Genomic DNA, 16,652 nt, shown 5'->3' on the forward strand with positions numbered 1-16,652 from the left:
CACTGAGTCAATCAATACTTCAATGTTGTTTTTCCTTCATATTAATAATTCAAATGGTCCAGTGTTCTGATGACTACACATACATTTTCATACACATTCACACACCGCTGATGAAGCAGAGGGAGCAACTTGGGGTTAAGTGTCTTGCCTCAGGACACATCGGACATGTTGCTGCAGGAGCTGGGGATCGAACCCTGAATCTTCCTGTTGAGAGACAACCAACTTTACCAACTTGAGCCACAGCCGCCCCAAATCAAAGTTCAAATAAGTGCAAAGAAAGTCTTTAGATACATTTATTTATGAGCTAAAACTTGAGTCCATTTTTATTTCTGAAACTTCAAAAAACACGAACAGCGAATTAAAGAATGCACCCAGGAGTTATTTTTCACCGTACGTTTGCAGCATTTTGAAATATTTCTGAAAATTGAAACGTCAGATACCCCTAACAGGAGCTTGAGGAAACCCCAGAAAATAAAAAGATCCTGCAGGACTTTGAAGAAGTGATGATGGTGATGGAGAGTTAGACATGTTTAAGTTTCAAAGCTGGTTCTGCTTAGCCCCGCCCCCATCCAACTCACTGAGTCAGGACGTAAGCGTGGTTTTGATTTAAAATATTAAGTCACTCATGACCTTTGTATTCACGTTCTCAAGTCAGATCCCCTTAAAGGAAGAATGTGTGACTTTATGATCCAGTAGATGTCGCTCTTGAGCTCCAGCATGAAACCAAAACAAACTTCCTGTTAGGCCACGCCTCCTCCATCCTGAAGCCTCCGCTCTCCTCCAGAGACACACCTCCACCCCCCTCCACTAGCGCTCACACGAAGGAGTTAAGCGCAAGCGAGCAAAATCATCCTCAGCTCGAGCTGCAATCACCTGAGTCCTGCATTGTGTTAGCATGCTAATGTTAGCGCTCTTTAGTTAGCTCGTAGCTTCACATTGTTGTGTTAGCATGCTAGTGTTAGCTCTCTTTAGTTAGCTCGTAGCTTCACATTGTTGTGTTAGCATGCTAATGTTAGCTCTCTTTAGTTAGCTCCTAGCTTCACATTGTTGTGTTAGCATGCTAATGTTAGTGCTCTTTAGTTAGCGCGTAGCTTCACATTGTTGTGTTAGCATGCTAATGTTAGCTCTCTTTAGTTAGCTCATAGCTTCACATTGTTGTGTTAGCATGCTAATGTTAGCGCTCTTTAGTCAGCTCGTAGCTTCACATTGTTGTGTTAGCATGCTAATGTTAGTGCTCTTTAGTTAGCGCGTAGCTTCACATTGTTGTGTTAGCATGCTAATGTTAGCGCTCTTTAGTTAGCGCGTAGCTTCACATTGTTGTGTTAGCATGCTAATGTTAGCTCTCTTTAGTTAGCTCATAGCTTCACATTGTTGTGTTAGCATGCTAATGTTAGCGCTCTTTAGTTAGCTCGTAGTTTCACATTGTTGTGTTAGCATGCTAATGTTAGCGCTCTTTAGTTAGCGCTCTTTAGTTAGCTCGTAGCTTCACATTGTTGTGTCAGCATGCTAATGTTAGCTCTCTTTAGTTAGCTCGTAGCTTCACATTGTTGTGTCAGCATGCTAGTGTTAGCGCTCTTTAGTTAGCTCGTAGCTTCACATTGTTGTGTCAGCATGCTAGTGTTAGCTCTCTTTAGTTAGCTCGTAGCTTCACATTGTTGTGTTAGCATGCTAGTGTTAGCGCTCTTTAGTTAGCTCGTAGCTTCACATTGTTGTGTTAGCATGCTAGTGTTAGCGCTCTTTAGTTAGCGCTCTTTAGTTAGCTCGTAGCTTCACATTGTTGTGTCAGCATGCTAATGTTAGCTCTCTTTAGTTAGCTCGTAGCTTCACATTGTTGTGTTAGCATGCTAGTGTTAGCGCTCTTTAGTCAGCTCGTAGCTTCACATTGTTGTGTTAGCATGCTAATGTTAGCGCTCTTTAGTCAGCTCGTAGCTTCACATTGTCGTGTTAGCATGCTAATGTTAGCGCTCTTACTAACATCCAAATAATCAGTGAGTATGTTCTTCTTCTTCTCTCTAGTTCTTGACTAAAACAGCTTTTATACACAAGGGGAGGAGCCGGCCGTCCCGTCCATGTAAACACGGCTCTGACAACAACACAGCCAGCGGGACTCGAGCTTCTCCCTCATTGTAGACAGTCAGGACTCAGAGACACATTTACACAGGACACACTTTATGATTTATTGATGCGTCACCTCCTGAACAACTTGCCTTTAAGGTGATCATTTCAGCGGCTCTAACCACACTCAGGTTTCACCACAGGGTCTATTTTTAAATGAATCTTTTTATCTGACATCCTGTTTACAACATCAGACACATGTGAGCGTCTGTTTTATTTATCTATAAACATAAAGGTTAAACCTCACTCTCCTCTGTATCAGGAGGACAGACAAGACTCAGCAGGGACAAGGTCAGAGGTGATGCTTCCACAAGTGTTCTTCACAAATCATTCAGTCTGTGTGTAGAACTGTTCAGTGTGTGTGTGTCTGCAGGTCGACGGGGGGGGGGGGGGTCAAGGCTCCGTCTCTGCACCACTTGGCAGGTTGAAGCTGCATTAAGAAACATGAGAAACGTGTGTGTGTGTGTGTGTGTGCGTGCGTGCGTGCGCAGTTGTTTAAGCGATGTGATGAATCCAGAGCTCAAGAGCGCCATCATGAGGTCAGTCTGTGTTTCTTTTGTTTTTTAGAAATCTCTTCAAAATCCTATAAAGAAGACCTGCACAGTCCTCATTCACTTCTCTGGACTGCAGACCGCCTTCACACACACACACACACACACACACACACACACACACACACACACACACACACACACACACACACACACACACACACACACACACACACACACACACACACACACACACACACACACCATGTGACATAAACCCATCCAGTCCTTTGTTTGTGGTCTGCATAAGTCTTACAACACAAAGAAAAATGCTCTGTTTCAAATGTGCTCTCCTTGTGATGTCACAGTGGGATTCTGGTAAAAAAAAAAAATCCCCTCCCCTCCCCTGGTATCTCCACCCATAGACTCCACCCCCAGACTAGAACAAAACTTTTGAGCAGGTCGGCCATTTTTATTCTCTCTACAGAGGAGTGATGTCTACGGGGAAAACTCAGGGGGGCGGGGCTTATTGCATTTAAAGAGACACACACACCAAAATGGAGCGTTCTGAGAGAGCTGGTTTATACAGGGTCACAAACCTCCTCTGGTGCTTGATTCATGTTATATTTTGACCAAAGCACAGCACAGATGTTTCATTTAGACCACAGAGGACTGTTTGAAAAGGTGGAGGAGGGGACTGTTTGAAAAGGTGGAGGAGGGGGATCATATGTCCCCTTTAAAGCGGTCCATTTGACTTTAGAATATAAAGTACAGTGATGAGTAAGAAATCTACAGTTTGTGATACACAATTAAAAATAAAGCAACCTGAAACTTCATAATACAACACATAAAAACAGTAATAGCTCTAAAGGTTACTCTCTAGATGAAAAACTCTAAAAATAAAACTCCAAAAAATAAAATAAAAAAAGATGAAAACTAAATGTCCTGTCCTGTTGTCTGGGGTTCAGCTGTGAGGCTTCGTTTTCTATCTCCAGCTCTGACCTGTGCTTTCTGTTGATGGAGGTAACAACAGATAAAACCATCTCTCTCACATGCAGGTAGGATGTGTCTCTGTTGAGTGTGCACCGCTGCACAGGTGAAGACACGACTCGTCACATTTTCTTGTCTTTGTTTTAGTAGTTTTGACGTCAGACCTGTAGATTTATGTTCAGCCTCGTGTTCACCTGGAAGTCCTCTCACACAAAATGTGCCATACAGGAGATTACCTGTACACTCTGTTATTGATCCCCCCCCCCCACACACACACACACACACATATTGATTACTTTGGCCCCCTTTGAGCATCACTGGATTAAAGCTTCTCTCAGTAAAGTCTGTTCGGGTTTACAGATTTTACAGCTGCAGGGGGATGACGTTGCAGTACCTCTCCTGGCCAGTAGAGGGTAGTAAATATTTACTGTTGACTTGCTTTGACTATAAAACCTAAAAAGAAAAGAACCAGTGTTTATAGAACCAGTCTGCTGATGTCATGATTCTCTTAGTATCAGCAAAGCTTTTTATAAAAAGACAAACCATACTTTGTATGTATCGCAGCATGCTATATCTTACTGCTTTGTATAGAATAACTCTAAAGTGTTATCCTGCTAATAACACATTGACTAAACATCGGTCCTGATTATAATAATAATAATTCTTATTATTCGTATTATTTTATTATTATTATTAATATTAATATTTTTTATAATCATTATTGTTATTATTATTAGTATTATTAATGATAATATTTGTATTATTATTATTATTATTATTATTATTATTATTATTAATAATAATAATTTTATTTTTATTTTTATTGTTATTTTTATTTTTATTTATTATTATTATTATTATTATTGTTATTATTATTATTATTATTATTAGTAGTAGTAGTAGTAGTAGTAGTAGTAGTAGTAGTATTAGTAGTATTAGTATTATTATTATCCTGTCTGAACCCCACCTCCACCATCATGCTGCCCAAGTGAGCTCACCAGAGAGCCAATCAGAAATCATCCCTGAACATGTTTCCCCTACACTCTTGCTTTAGAAACACTTTTTTTGTGATACTTCGAGAGTCACCGTATGAGGAAATTGAAAAACATATAGACTACATATTTATATATAGAAACAGAGATTCAATAATAGATTGATTTATGATGTTTGTTAACGCTCTCATAGGTAGAAATGTTAAATATCCAGGCAATGACCATGAAAAGAAAATACACAAAAATACAACAAACACTATTAAAGATAATTATTGACTCAATAAATAACAAGATGTGTTAAACCAAATACAATGACTGTCCTCTTAATGTTTACACAAATGTACAGACTCTAACTAATACATTAAATGAGATAAGCAGGTTTGATTTATTGTGTTTAATTTAATGCTCTGAGGGGAATCATCATCATCATCTTTTTCATAACAAACGCAGCCAGACCAACACCCCACTGCTCACACAGGAGGGGACAGACTGCTGAGAACAGCAAAAACCTCCAGTTCACATCAAGACTCTGCCAGAGGACGTGTGTGTGTGTGTGTGTGTGTGTGTGTGTGTGTGTGTGTGTGTGTGTGTGTGTGTGTGTGTGTGTGCGTGCGTGCGTGCGTGCGTGTGTGTGCGTGTGTGTGTGTGTGTGTGTGTGTGTGTGTGTTTGAAATGTTTTGTTCAGGCTCTTGCTGCCACCTGCTGGCTGCATGATGAACTGCATGCTTGTAGTTGTTAAAACGGATCTCCCGTCTCTCAAGATGTGCTGCAGCTTTTCTCCTGATGACTCAGTTCGTCTCAGTTGTTTCCGTTGAGATCTCAACTGAGTTTTTTTTCCACATCAACTCATTTCCTGTCCAGCTGAAAACAGTAGTCTGCCCGCTGTGATAGGCCAGATCAGGATGTGCTTTGCTTCCACTGATTCCACACTGCTTTAGTTTTTATTAAAGGGAAAATACAAGACATAGAGTGCACACTTTTAGGGCCTTTGTTTTTTTGTTTTTTTTTAATCTTCTAAAAACGGGCATCCCTGTTCCCGGGTATATGATGTATCACCATGGCAACAGGTGACGTCCTCACACTTTTCCCTCTCTCGACCTGTGGGCTACATCCTTGTGCGGACATGAAAAGGTCTTTTAGAAGAAGAAAAAAGTAACATTGCTTTTTCTTTTGCTCTTTTAGGGATACAAGATCCATAGCCTATAAAAAAAAAAACCACAACAGAATTTATGACAGGAAAGAGGAGTAAATAAAACGTAGCCTATGGATCTTGGTCTTCAGTAAAAAACAAAACAGCAGACTGGCCCTTTAAACTCTTCTTCTTCTTCTCCTCTTTTATTGTAGCAGGTGACACATTATAACTGTCTCAAAGCTTTACACACACACACACACACACCCCACTCCTGTGACATCATCCCTCTGAGATGAGCTGACCTCTGACCCCTCTGAATACTGAATACAGAGACCCCCCAACACACACACACACACACACACAAGGGGGGGTCTTTCTCTCCTTTGTCACCTCGCAGTGAGGAGCTGCTCGTGTGTCTGTTAAGATGTTTAATCCTCTCACATGATTCAGAAGAAAAACTAAAATATTCAGAATAAAGATCAGTAAACCGGTTAAACGAAGTCTGACGCCGCGTCGCATCTGACCTCCTTCTTCTTCTTACCAAGCGGAGATTGTCGTATCCATGAACGTGGCTCCGCTTTCAAATAATCTGCTTTTTATTTTAAAACTTTAGATTCTGCTCCTGAATGCTCTGGATTTGTTTGGACCAGAGATGGTAGGCGGTTTTAAGACACCCCCACACCACACGGCTGTTTTGGACGCCCCTCGGTTTGTCAGATAGGAGAGCAGTTATCAGGTCAACAGGTGTTGCAGCGATGGAAGCGGTCAAGAGAAGTGGTTCAGATAGAAGTGATTGTACCCGACCTAAAAAGCCTCTGCATGTTTCTAATAAGCTCCACGAGCAGAAACGTGCTCAAACTAGGATCAATATTGGAGATGCTTTTGAAAAATGGAGAGAGGTTAGAACACAGAAAGGTTTACAGACCCATGCAGAGCTGGATAAACACTGAAGCTTCAGAGTCCACCACATGGTGACCTGAGTGAGCATCGAGGAGGAGGGGGGGGGGAGACAGCTCTCTATGATGTTTAGAATTTGGACTGCAGAACTCATTTTAAACACTAGGTGTCAGAGTTACATACTGCTCCTTTAAGATGGCTTTTTATGGTTTTTTTCTTTCGTCCTGCCTCCTGAGAGATCATGCCCAACAGGGAAAACTTTAAGGGAAGGTTTTCAAGGTAAGAGTCAGAACTTGTGTTTCCATCCGATTTGAGAAGCTTACTTGTGAAATGTCGTTTAAAAAAAGTGAGTAAGAGATCTTATACATGATGTAAAAAATTAACATTGAGGGAGAGTGGGACGACATCACATCACAGGCTGTAAACACAGAATGAAAATAAAAAGAATAAACGGGACATTGGTTAAATGAATAAAGCAACAGAGAGCTGAAGAGTTAAACCATGAAAGGAGGAGGAATTTAAAAAGACTAAGAGCAGTAAAATGAATACAGGAAGGGAAACATTTAAAGACTAAAACATTTAAAGAAGACAAAGATAAAAAGGTTAAAAGCAATCAAATTAATAAAAGGAAGCGATAGATCTTTAAAGGAGAAATCACATGAAAGCAAGTTTATAAAAGTGAGTTTTAAGAAGTGATTTAAAAGATTCCACTGACTCTGACATGGGGCGTGCACACTTACCACTAGGCCACCGGTGCCACAGTCCTTTAGATTGGGTGGAAACATGAACATGGACATTCAGAATTTCCTTTCCTTTATTCCCTTCCTTGAGCTCTCTTTCACTTCTGTTACTTCTATTTGTAAATACCTGAATCTTCTCTCCGGGTTTAAGGGCGCTGCTTTGTTACTTTCAGACAGAGACACTCTTCAAGTTAAACTAAGTTAACCATCCCAAGGCTGCATAACTTCATAACTGAGAGACAGCGGTGAGATACTTAAATTCTATTAAAAGAAAGTATTCCCCTTTTCCACTGAGATGAGCTCACATGTATGTTTCTTTTGCACCAGATTGATCCTGAAGCTTTAAGTTCAATGAGTGACCGACTGATTGGACCGCCAACGACCCAGATCCTTTTTTATCTCCTCTGCATTCTCTCGTCCTGAAACCCGACAAGAGAACCTCCGCTGTGAGGTGATTTAACTCACAATAAACCCAACAGGTGAATGGAGTCCTGCTTGAGGCCAGTCTGTGGGAGGCTTTTCTAGAGTTCTTATAACTGATTTGAAGTCATGTAGATCCATGGATAAAATATTTTTTACAATCAAAGCCCACATCATGACTTCTTCTTCTACTTCTATTTATTATTGTTTAGCTTGTTCACCCTTTAAATGAGGCGACATCCAATTCAGACTTCTGTAGAGTCGCTCGTCTCTCAACTGGAAGGTCGAGGGTTTGATCCCCAGCTCCTGCAGCCACCGCCGAGGGGCCCTTGAGCAAGGCATCGAACCCACCCACCACCACTCCCACCAGTCCAGGAGCGCTCACTGTGCAGCCCCCCCCCCCCCCCTCCCTCTGACATCTCTCCATTAGGATCCTGTTTGTGCATGTGTTTGTGTTTCAGCCTGTGTAAAGTGTAGAGTGTAAATTTAAATTTCCCCTAAAGTAAATCTTAATTATAGTTATAATAAATATTATAGAGTTAAATAACTCCTGTTCATGTCTGAAATAAAACCAGTCACTCCTCTCTCCAGCTTTTTATTCACCATCATAAATACTCAGCTCATTACAAAACAAACTCACCGTCAACATCAGTTATAAATAGATTTATAGAAAACACGCAGAAAAACGTAATCTCGCGATAAAAGTGACACTTCTGCAGAAAACACAACGAAAACAACAACTATAACAACAAAAGTCATTAAGTTCCCCCCCCCTAAAAAAAGAAAAGAAGTGAACGTTTGGTTCTTTGTGCTGCCTTTTCAGTCTTTTTCATCCACATAGTCACAACAAGAAGTTTAGTTTTGGGCGCGTGAAAGTAAAAAAAACCTCTTTTGTTGTTTGTGTTGAGGTTAAACACAAATATAAACATTAATCCGAGCTGGGGAGGATGGGTGGGTTGTTTCAACGCCAAAAATTATTATTATTATTTTTATTTTTAAGACAAGCTGTAAATTTAAATCCTAACTCAGCTGGAAGTGAGTCTTCATTTTTAAAACGTGCTTTTACTTTGAAAATCAAACCAAACTGCATTAAAACAAATTCTTAGAAGAAGAAAACAGAACACACGAGGTTAAAACGTCAGATTTTTCAGCCGTGGAGTTCATTAGGCGTTTAAGTCCCGGATTTCACCAGCTCCAGTGGTACATGTGCGCCAGCTGCTGCACCCCTGGGTGCTGCTGCGGCAGGCCGGGATGTTCCGGGCCGTATGCGGGGTGCAGCAGCGGGGAGTAGGCGCACAGAGGCAGGCTGAGCCCGGACCTCAGCGTCACCTCCAGGTCCTGCGCCGTGATCCGGTCGCAGGGCTTCCCGTCCCGCATCAGCACCGGGATGGCGACGCGGCGGGCCGGCAGCAGCTGCAGCGCCTCCAGGCTGTGCTCCACGCGGGCCCGCTTCATCTTGTAGCGGTGGTTCTGGAACCAGATCTTCACCTGGTTCGGGGTGAGACGGATGAGCCCGGCCAGGTGCTCCCTCTCCGGGGCGGACAGGTAACGCTGCTGCCGGAAGCGACGCTCCAGCTCGAAGGTCTGCTCTTTGGAGAAGAGGACGCGTCGCTTCCTGCCGCGCGTCTTCTGCGCGGCGGCCCCAGCGGCGTCCCGGTCCGCGTCCGGGGACTCATCCGTGGAGAGCTCCGGAGATTTGGGCTCCGGACGGGAGTTTAAGGTAAGACTGTGTACTACAAAAAAAAGAAGAGATGGTGATGTTATTATTCACAGAAACCTGATTGTTTTAAATGAAAGAAGAGATTAAAACTCAATGAAACGTCCACCCAATCTGATTTCTATAACATAACAACAACGAAAAAAAATGATGCTTAGGACAATTACCCCATCTTAGTAACATTTTCACTGGAAACAAACCTATAAGAACCCCCCTAAAAAACTACAAATTAAAAAAAACTACAAATTGAAGCTCAACATGCGTCTGTAGCTAAATAAACAACGAGCTGCATAATCATATGACACTTTTTATAAGCAAGTGAATTAAACAATTAACATCCTTAACGAGGCAGTTATTTAATAATTGATAAATGGATTACAGGTTTTAATAAATCTGACAAAAGATTTAATATATATATATATTAGAAAAAAGGATGAGACAAAATTTAGGCTGCAGATGTATCAGACTATTTTAACAAAAAAATATAGATCTTACAATATATATTTAATTATAGCCTACATGTGATGAATATTAAATGCAGAAAAATATTTCTGAGCCGGTTGATAGTTTACGGTTTAATCTGGAGTAGGCTAAATAAAAAAAAATAAAACATAGATTTACACAGATTCCAAAGTCAGAAAGAAGAACAGTGTGCTCAAATATTTAAATTTAAATTAAATCATATAAATGGGCCACATATATTTATTTATTTATTTATTTCTACATTTTAAAAAGTGTGTTTCCTCACATGAGAAGTGCAGGTTACCGGATCCGCGGCTCCACCTGCCGTAGCTTCCTCCGTTAAATCCGAACACGGGCGCGTTTTCAGAGCCTGAGACCTCCGCGGAGGCCTCCTCGGTGTCCTCCTCCTCCGTCTCCTCGGTGCCGGAGCCGGCGCCGCATCTCCCTGCGGGGTTAGGGAGATCCAGGATGTCCCGCACGGAAAAGCCCGTTTTGTTGCTGGTGCCAAAAGACATGACGCCGGTTTTGAGGGGACAAAACGGAGACGCAGAAGAATACTGAAAAAGTTCCGCGGTGCTTCGAGCCGCTGCAGCCCGGCAGAGAGGAGCTCACAGCGGAGAGTTTGAGTCCATGAAGCCCGGAGCTGCACGGGTCCGACCGGGGAGGATTTAACAGCATGAAAAATACATGAGGGAGGACATGAAGAGAGAGAGAGAGAGAGAGAGTGTGTGTGTGTGTGTGTGTGTGTGTGTGTGTGTGTGTGTGTGTGTGTGTGTGTGTGTGTGTGTGTCGTTAAAAAGGACGGGGGCGGGGTCCCGGTGGGGTCAAGTGGTTGAGGGTGTGAAGAATCCCCGGAGCAGCGCGCTGAGGGGAGTTGATGGAGGTGCAGGGGAGGAGGAGATGTTTAACGATGGAGGATTAGAGACACACAAGAGACTCATTTACATTTATTAGAGTCACTGATCCGCGCCCTGTTGGAACATCAACCCAAATGTGTCCAAAACTAAACCGAGAAAAACTACAAATACCGTTTCTATAGAGACAAATCATTGCTCAACATATAAACATATTTATCTGCAGATTAAAATGTGGCAGAATAAATTGACAAGTTTACCCAACATGAGTTCAGTTAAATTCCACTATTTCTCTAATTAATTAGGCTAAATAAATGAATATTTTGTTGCGATATAATGACGTCATTTCATACAAATGTAAACTGAATGTGCTTTACAGAAAACAAACATGAACACATCAAAACAAACTATGAAAAGCACATTTTTAAGACTAAACACGTTAATAAAAGGAGCCTGCACCTTCACATCACACCTGTTCCTTTACTGGAGCGCACAGGACCAGAAACAGGACCAGAAACAGGACAGGAAACTGCTTGGGGCCCCAGACCAGCAGGAGGGGGGCCCAACAGACTTTAGAATCTCCACTGTACATCATCACACACACACACACACACACACACACACACACACACAGATTACCTTGCAGCCAAATGCACGAGAGAAAAGCGATGTTTTAAGACCGCTCTTCATAGGACTTAAGACCTCAGAGGTCAGCAGGTCCATGAACGCACCTTCACCTGATTCAGTTTGGACTTCAGGTAAATTCAGCAGACGATGACCCGTATACCTGCTGATCTGAGGGATACTACTTTGCTACGTTTTCTTCCTTTAAAACATAAATAAAAAAAGATCCTGACGGGATGAGGTTCAGATGGAAATGTAATTTGTTGACATAAACTGTATAATCAGCTTTTTTGTAAAGAAGCCCTGATGGGTTTAAAATCTCCAAAAATTCACATGTATAAGAATATTTTATTCCAGACAGCCGTTTAAAAACATTTTTTTTTTAACTAAGATTGAATAATGGATTATTAATAAATGAATAAAGTAACTGTTGACACACTGTTTACAATCTCTACATTTAAGAAGATTTCACAGCAAACACAGAGAAGTGTTTGAGTGAGTGTCGCTGTTTGTAGTGAGGATTAACACGAGTGGAAGTGTTTACACACACACACACACACACACACACACACACACACACACACACACACACACACACACACACACACACACACACACACACACACAGCTCATGTATTTGCCTTCCAATAATTTCAACTATTTATTTTTGCACCTTTTCATTTCAGGACAGCTCACCAATATAAATATGTCATGTCACAGAGACAAATATCAAAATATGATCATTACAACAGCTTTTCCTGTGATTCTGTTGTTGTTTTTTTTCTATTTTTTGTCTCTTTCTGTTCTGCTTTGGATTTTTAATAATGTCATTTGTATGGATTTTAATTTCATGTGTGCATGAGCGGACCACCAGGAAGAACAGACCCTATAAAGGTGGTGGATCCAAATAAACCAATAAACTAAAACAGGATCTGTCCAGATGTTTTTGGATAAATATCCATGCTTCTTCTTCTTCTTCTTTCATGGAGAGAGAGGACTCATGTTTTAATCTGTCAGTAACGACTCCTCTGATAATGTGAAGCAGACAGATTGAGAGATTATTAAGTATTTCCCTCCTGTCCTGTGTGAAGCACTTTGAATCACCTTGTTGCTGAATTGTTTTATAAAAAAAATAAAGTTACCTTGTCTAATCCTTTGCAGGGAATCACACAGATACAGCAGCTGCAATCAAAATAAAAACACAGGATAAAGAACATTCAGGCTCCTAAACACGAGACACAAAATATACAAACATCAGGATTTTAAAAACAGGAATTATAAATTAAAGACAGAGTGCAGAATGTCGGTCATGTTTCAGATAACTAAAAAAAAACAAATGTAAATATATTAAGATATAAAATACAAAGAAAGACTAAATGGTCAAGTGTCACACACACACACACACACACACACACACACACACACACACACACACCTCATTAAACAGTCTGACGGCATCGAAGAGAAAGGACTTCCGGTAGCGTTCAGTCCCTGCACCAAGGGGGTGCTGCTCAGCCCGGGACTAAACGTGTTCTGTTGAATCCCGTCCAAGGTGGGTGTGCAGGGTTTTCTCAGAGTGGACTAAAAGCATTCTTTTGCCTCTGTGACCTGCTGAACACTTCAGAAACAGTAAAGCGTCATTGTGCGTCCTCCTCGTGTGTAAATATGAGTCGTTGATGATCTTTGGACATGTTTCAGGTCCACATCCTGAGAATGTCTGCGTCATATTTCACTGTCTGTCTGATGACTTGGTGGTGACCCGGATGCACATCGGATCAGATGAACTCACTGTAGTGTTCCATCCTACTTCTAAATCTCCTCTGATTAACACCGATAAGTGATTGACCATTTTCAGTAGGATGATGCAATTCCTAGGATGGTGAAGGGGTGACCCTCCCTACTCTGTCTCTAATTGGCTAGCACGCACACTCACTAAATAGCCAATGCAAGAGGAGTCTCATGTCACTGAAGCTGTTTATCCTCTGAGGGACGGGACACACAAATTAAGAGTATACCCCCTTCATGAGGCAGCACCACACCACTGGATGAAGCCAAACATAAAAACATCATATTAAGTCTGTTATCCATCCACTGTGGACGCTCGTGCACTGATCTGCATCCTGAGCCTCCAAACCACAAGAGGCCTTCTGTAGGACTGTCCCTTTAGAGACAGAGCTTTCTATCAAATTAAGATAAAGAGAAAGAAAGTTGAAGTGAGTCTCTGCACTGGGTCATAAAAAATGTGAGGAATCAGGTGCTCTTCATGGAAATGGGGTCAGAGGTCAAATGGCTGATAAATAAATGACTGTCCTGATTACAAACTAAGTTCAGTGTATAAGGAACAGAAAGTCTGAGGCACTCTGAGGCTGTATATAAAAAACGTTTGTTACCAGGGAGTGTTCGTCATGACTCAGACGTAGAAATCAAAAAGCTTGGACGTTAAAGATGAGATTAAAAGATGTTCTTTATTTCTGTGAGACGTTTTTGTTGCCGCAGTTTCTCGTGTTTGCTTTACTTTTCTGTTTCCACTTTGTGTGTGTGACGTGTGTGACAATGAGTTGAGCTCCTAGTGATTTTGTCTGTGTGTGTGTGTGTGTGTATGTGTGTATGTGTGTGTGTGTGTATGTGTGTGTATGTGTGTTGGGTCCTGCTGGGTGGTCGAGCTCTGCAAACAAACACACGACGAGCTGGTGGCCACAAAGACCGCACAGCCTCCACATTTATCCCATTTATTCCCCCTGAACACTTTATAATGGCCTCAAACACACACACACACACACACACACACACACACACACACACACACACACACACACACACACACACACACACACACACACACACACACACACACACACACACACACACACACACACACACCACACACACACACACACACACACACACACACACACACACACACACACACACACTGCTGTGCTGCTGGGAATACATGTGAGGCTGCTGGGAGTTGTCATGGTATTCAAACTGCTGCCTTCAATAGACTGTCCTCTATATTCATGACCACACACACACACACACACACACACACACATACACGCACACCCGGAGTTTATTTCTTCTTAATTCCTGTAATAAAACTTAATAAAGGTTCAGATTAAGCATCACAATTTAAGTAAGCAGGTAAAGGAAGAACATTGTTTATACAGTTAAACAGTGAGAGAGAGAGAGAGAGAGAGAGAGAGAGAAAACAGAGAGAGAGAGAGAAAGAGAGAGAAAAAGAGAGAGTTAGAGAGAGTGAGAGAGAGAGAGAATATTTAACTGTACAAAATGAGGATATTAATTAAACAAATCACTATCTTACTTTTTCAGAGAGCAAACTTATTTTTCAACAGGCCTCTAATTAAAACCTGCTGCTACTCAAAGGGACCGGGCCTTAAATTGGGATGGGCTTCTATTAGAAGTGTTACGGTATTACTTAAAACATAAAAAGGAGATGTAACATTTTGTTACAGGTAGGAATTGATTTAAAACAGAGGAAATAAATACATAGGTGGTCAAAAGACAGTCGAAAAAAAACATGGGTGTAAAAATGTAAAATATGAACCTGTAAATCAGGGCTGAATGATATGTGAGGATTAAAAAAGATCTAATTAGAACATAAACCATATTCAGTTGTGACCTCGTCATTGTATTTTTTCATTTTCACAGATCTTAAATTTAAAACTGTTGATGTTCAAGTGATTTTAAAGTCTATAAAAACATCTGATCTGAAGGTGTTTCCTGTTTGAAAACGCCCCCAAACCTCCCGAGTGTAAACTTTTAATAACATCTAAGTGACAAACTGACAGTTTAACAGAGACTCAGTTTAATCCTGAGCTCCGGCTGCCCCCTGCTGGCACACTGAGGGACTGCAGTTCTGATTTATTGTTTTCCAAAGCAAAATGTAGCCTACAAAGTTATTATTATTATTACGTGAAGATAATTTATTTAGACATTTTATGTGCATATATTTAAGAGATAGGAGAGTGGATAGAGTCAGAGGCAGAGGAGAGAGGAAGGGAGACCGTGGGCTCTGTACATGGGGTGTGTGTACTAACCACGAGGGTACCCCCCTCATTAAGCTAATTTAGAAGAGCAGAGGCAGAAATAAAATACGACCAGAAATCAGAGAAGTTATATATTTTTGTTTTCCTATTTAAAAAGTAAAATGCAATGAAGTAAGTTAATGGATGAAGGCTGAGTGACGTCATCAGCAGGATGTAACCGAGATTCCGCACTTTAATACCAGATGACGTGTGAGTGAAGATCATGAAGATGGTCTGGTCCCCCACATTCAAACGTTTCTAAATGCTCAGCTGTGATTCATTAAAGGTAAAACTGTGATTCAGGAGGTTGTCCAAAAGGAGGCGCTGTTGCTTTAAAATCGTTCCTTCCTCCAAACATGACGTCCATGCAGGCAGGCAGACAGACAGACAGACAGGCAGACAGGCAGACAGGCAGACAGGCAGGCAGACAGACAGACAGACAGGCAGGCAGACAGGCAGACAGGCAGACAGGCAGACAGGCAGACAGACAGACAGACAGACAGGCAGACAGGCAGGCAAACAGACAGACAGTCAGGCAGACAGACAGACAGTCAGGCAGACAGACAGGCAGACAGGCAGGCAGGCAGACAGACAGACAGGCAGACAGGCAGGCAGACAGACAGTCAGTCAGACAGGCAGACAGACAGGCAGACAGACAGACAGGCAGACAAGCAGACAGGCAGACAGACAGACAGTCAGGCAGACAGACAGGCAGACAGGCAGGCAGACAGACAGGCAGACAGACAGGCAGGCAGACAGACAGACAGTCAGACAGGCAGACAGACAGACAGTCAGACAGGCAGACAGACAGACAGACAGGCAGACAGACAGGCAGGCAGACAGGCAGACAGACAGGCAGACAGACAGGCAGGCAGACAGACAGGCAGGCAGGCAGACAGACAGGCAGACAGGCAGACAGACAGTCAGGCAGGCAGACAGACAGGCAGGCAGACAGGCAGGCAGACAGGCAGGCAGGCAGACAGGCAGACAGGCAGACAGGCAGACAGGCAGACAGACAGACAGGCAGACAGGCAGACAGGCAGACAGGCAGACCTGGTTCTAGAACAAAACAACACGTTAGGGTGCAGCTGGCATTTAAGGGCAGGGTGAAAGAGGGTGAGGGTGCAGAAATGTAAACTGAGGGTGAAGCTTTTGCCCCCTCATAGAGC

General features: G+C 42.1%; 1 protein-coding gene across 1 annotated transcript; it reads right to left on the reverse strand.

Annotated features, from left to right (window-relative positions):
* Positions 1-8,351: 8,351 nt before the first annotated feature.
* nkx2.2b (NK2 homeobox 2b) lies at positions 8,352-10,729 on the reverse strand. Its single transcript, XM_065963811.1, has 2 exons — positions 10,243-10,729; positions 8,352-9,510 (listed from the first exon to the last, which is right to left on the reverse strand). Exons 1-2 carry the CDS (start codon positions 10,469-10,471, stop codon positions 8,963-8,965), a joined length of 777 nt encoding a protein of 258 aa, XP_065819883.1. The 5' UTR covers positions 10,472-10,729; the 3' UTR covers positions 8,352-8,962.
* Positions 10,730-16,652: the final 5,923 nt, after the last annotated feature.

This window comes from Labrus bergylta, chromosome 15, assembly GCF_963930695.1.
Source record: "Labrus bergylta chromosome 15, fLabBer1.1, whole genome shotgun sequence".
Taxonomy (NCBI): domain Eukaryota; kingdom Metazoa; phylum Chordata; class Actinopteri; order Labriformes; family Labridae; genus Labrus; species Labrus bergylta.

What these genes read in the sequence shown, in the direction of transcription:
- nkx2.2b (XM_065963811.1), bottom strand. Translation starts at nt 10,471, where the DNA reads ATGTCTTTTGGCACCAGCAACAAAACGGGCTTTTCCGTGCGGGACATC. An exon ending in CGGTAACCTGCACTTCTCAT is followed by an intron (nt 9,511 to 10,242) that starts GTGAGGAAACAC and finishes TTTTTTTTGTAG; the next exon opens with TACACAGTCTTACCTTAAAC.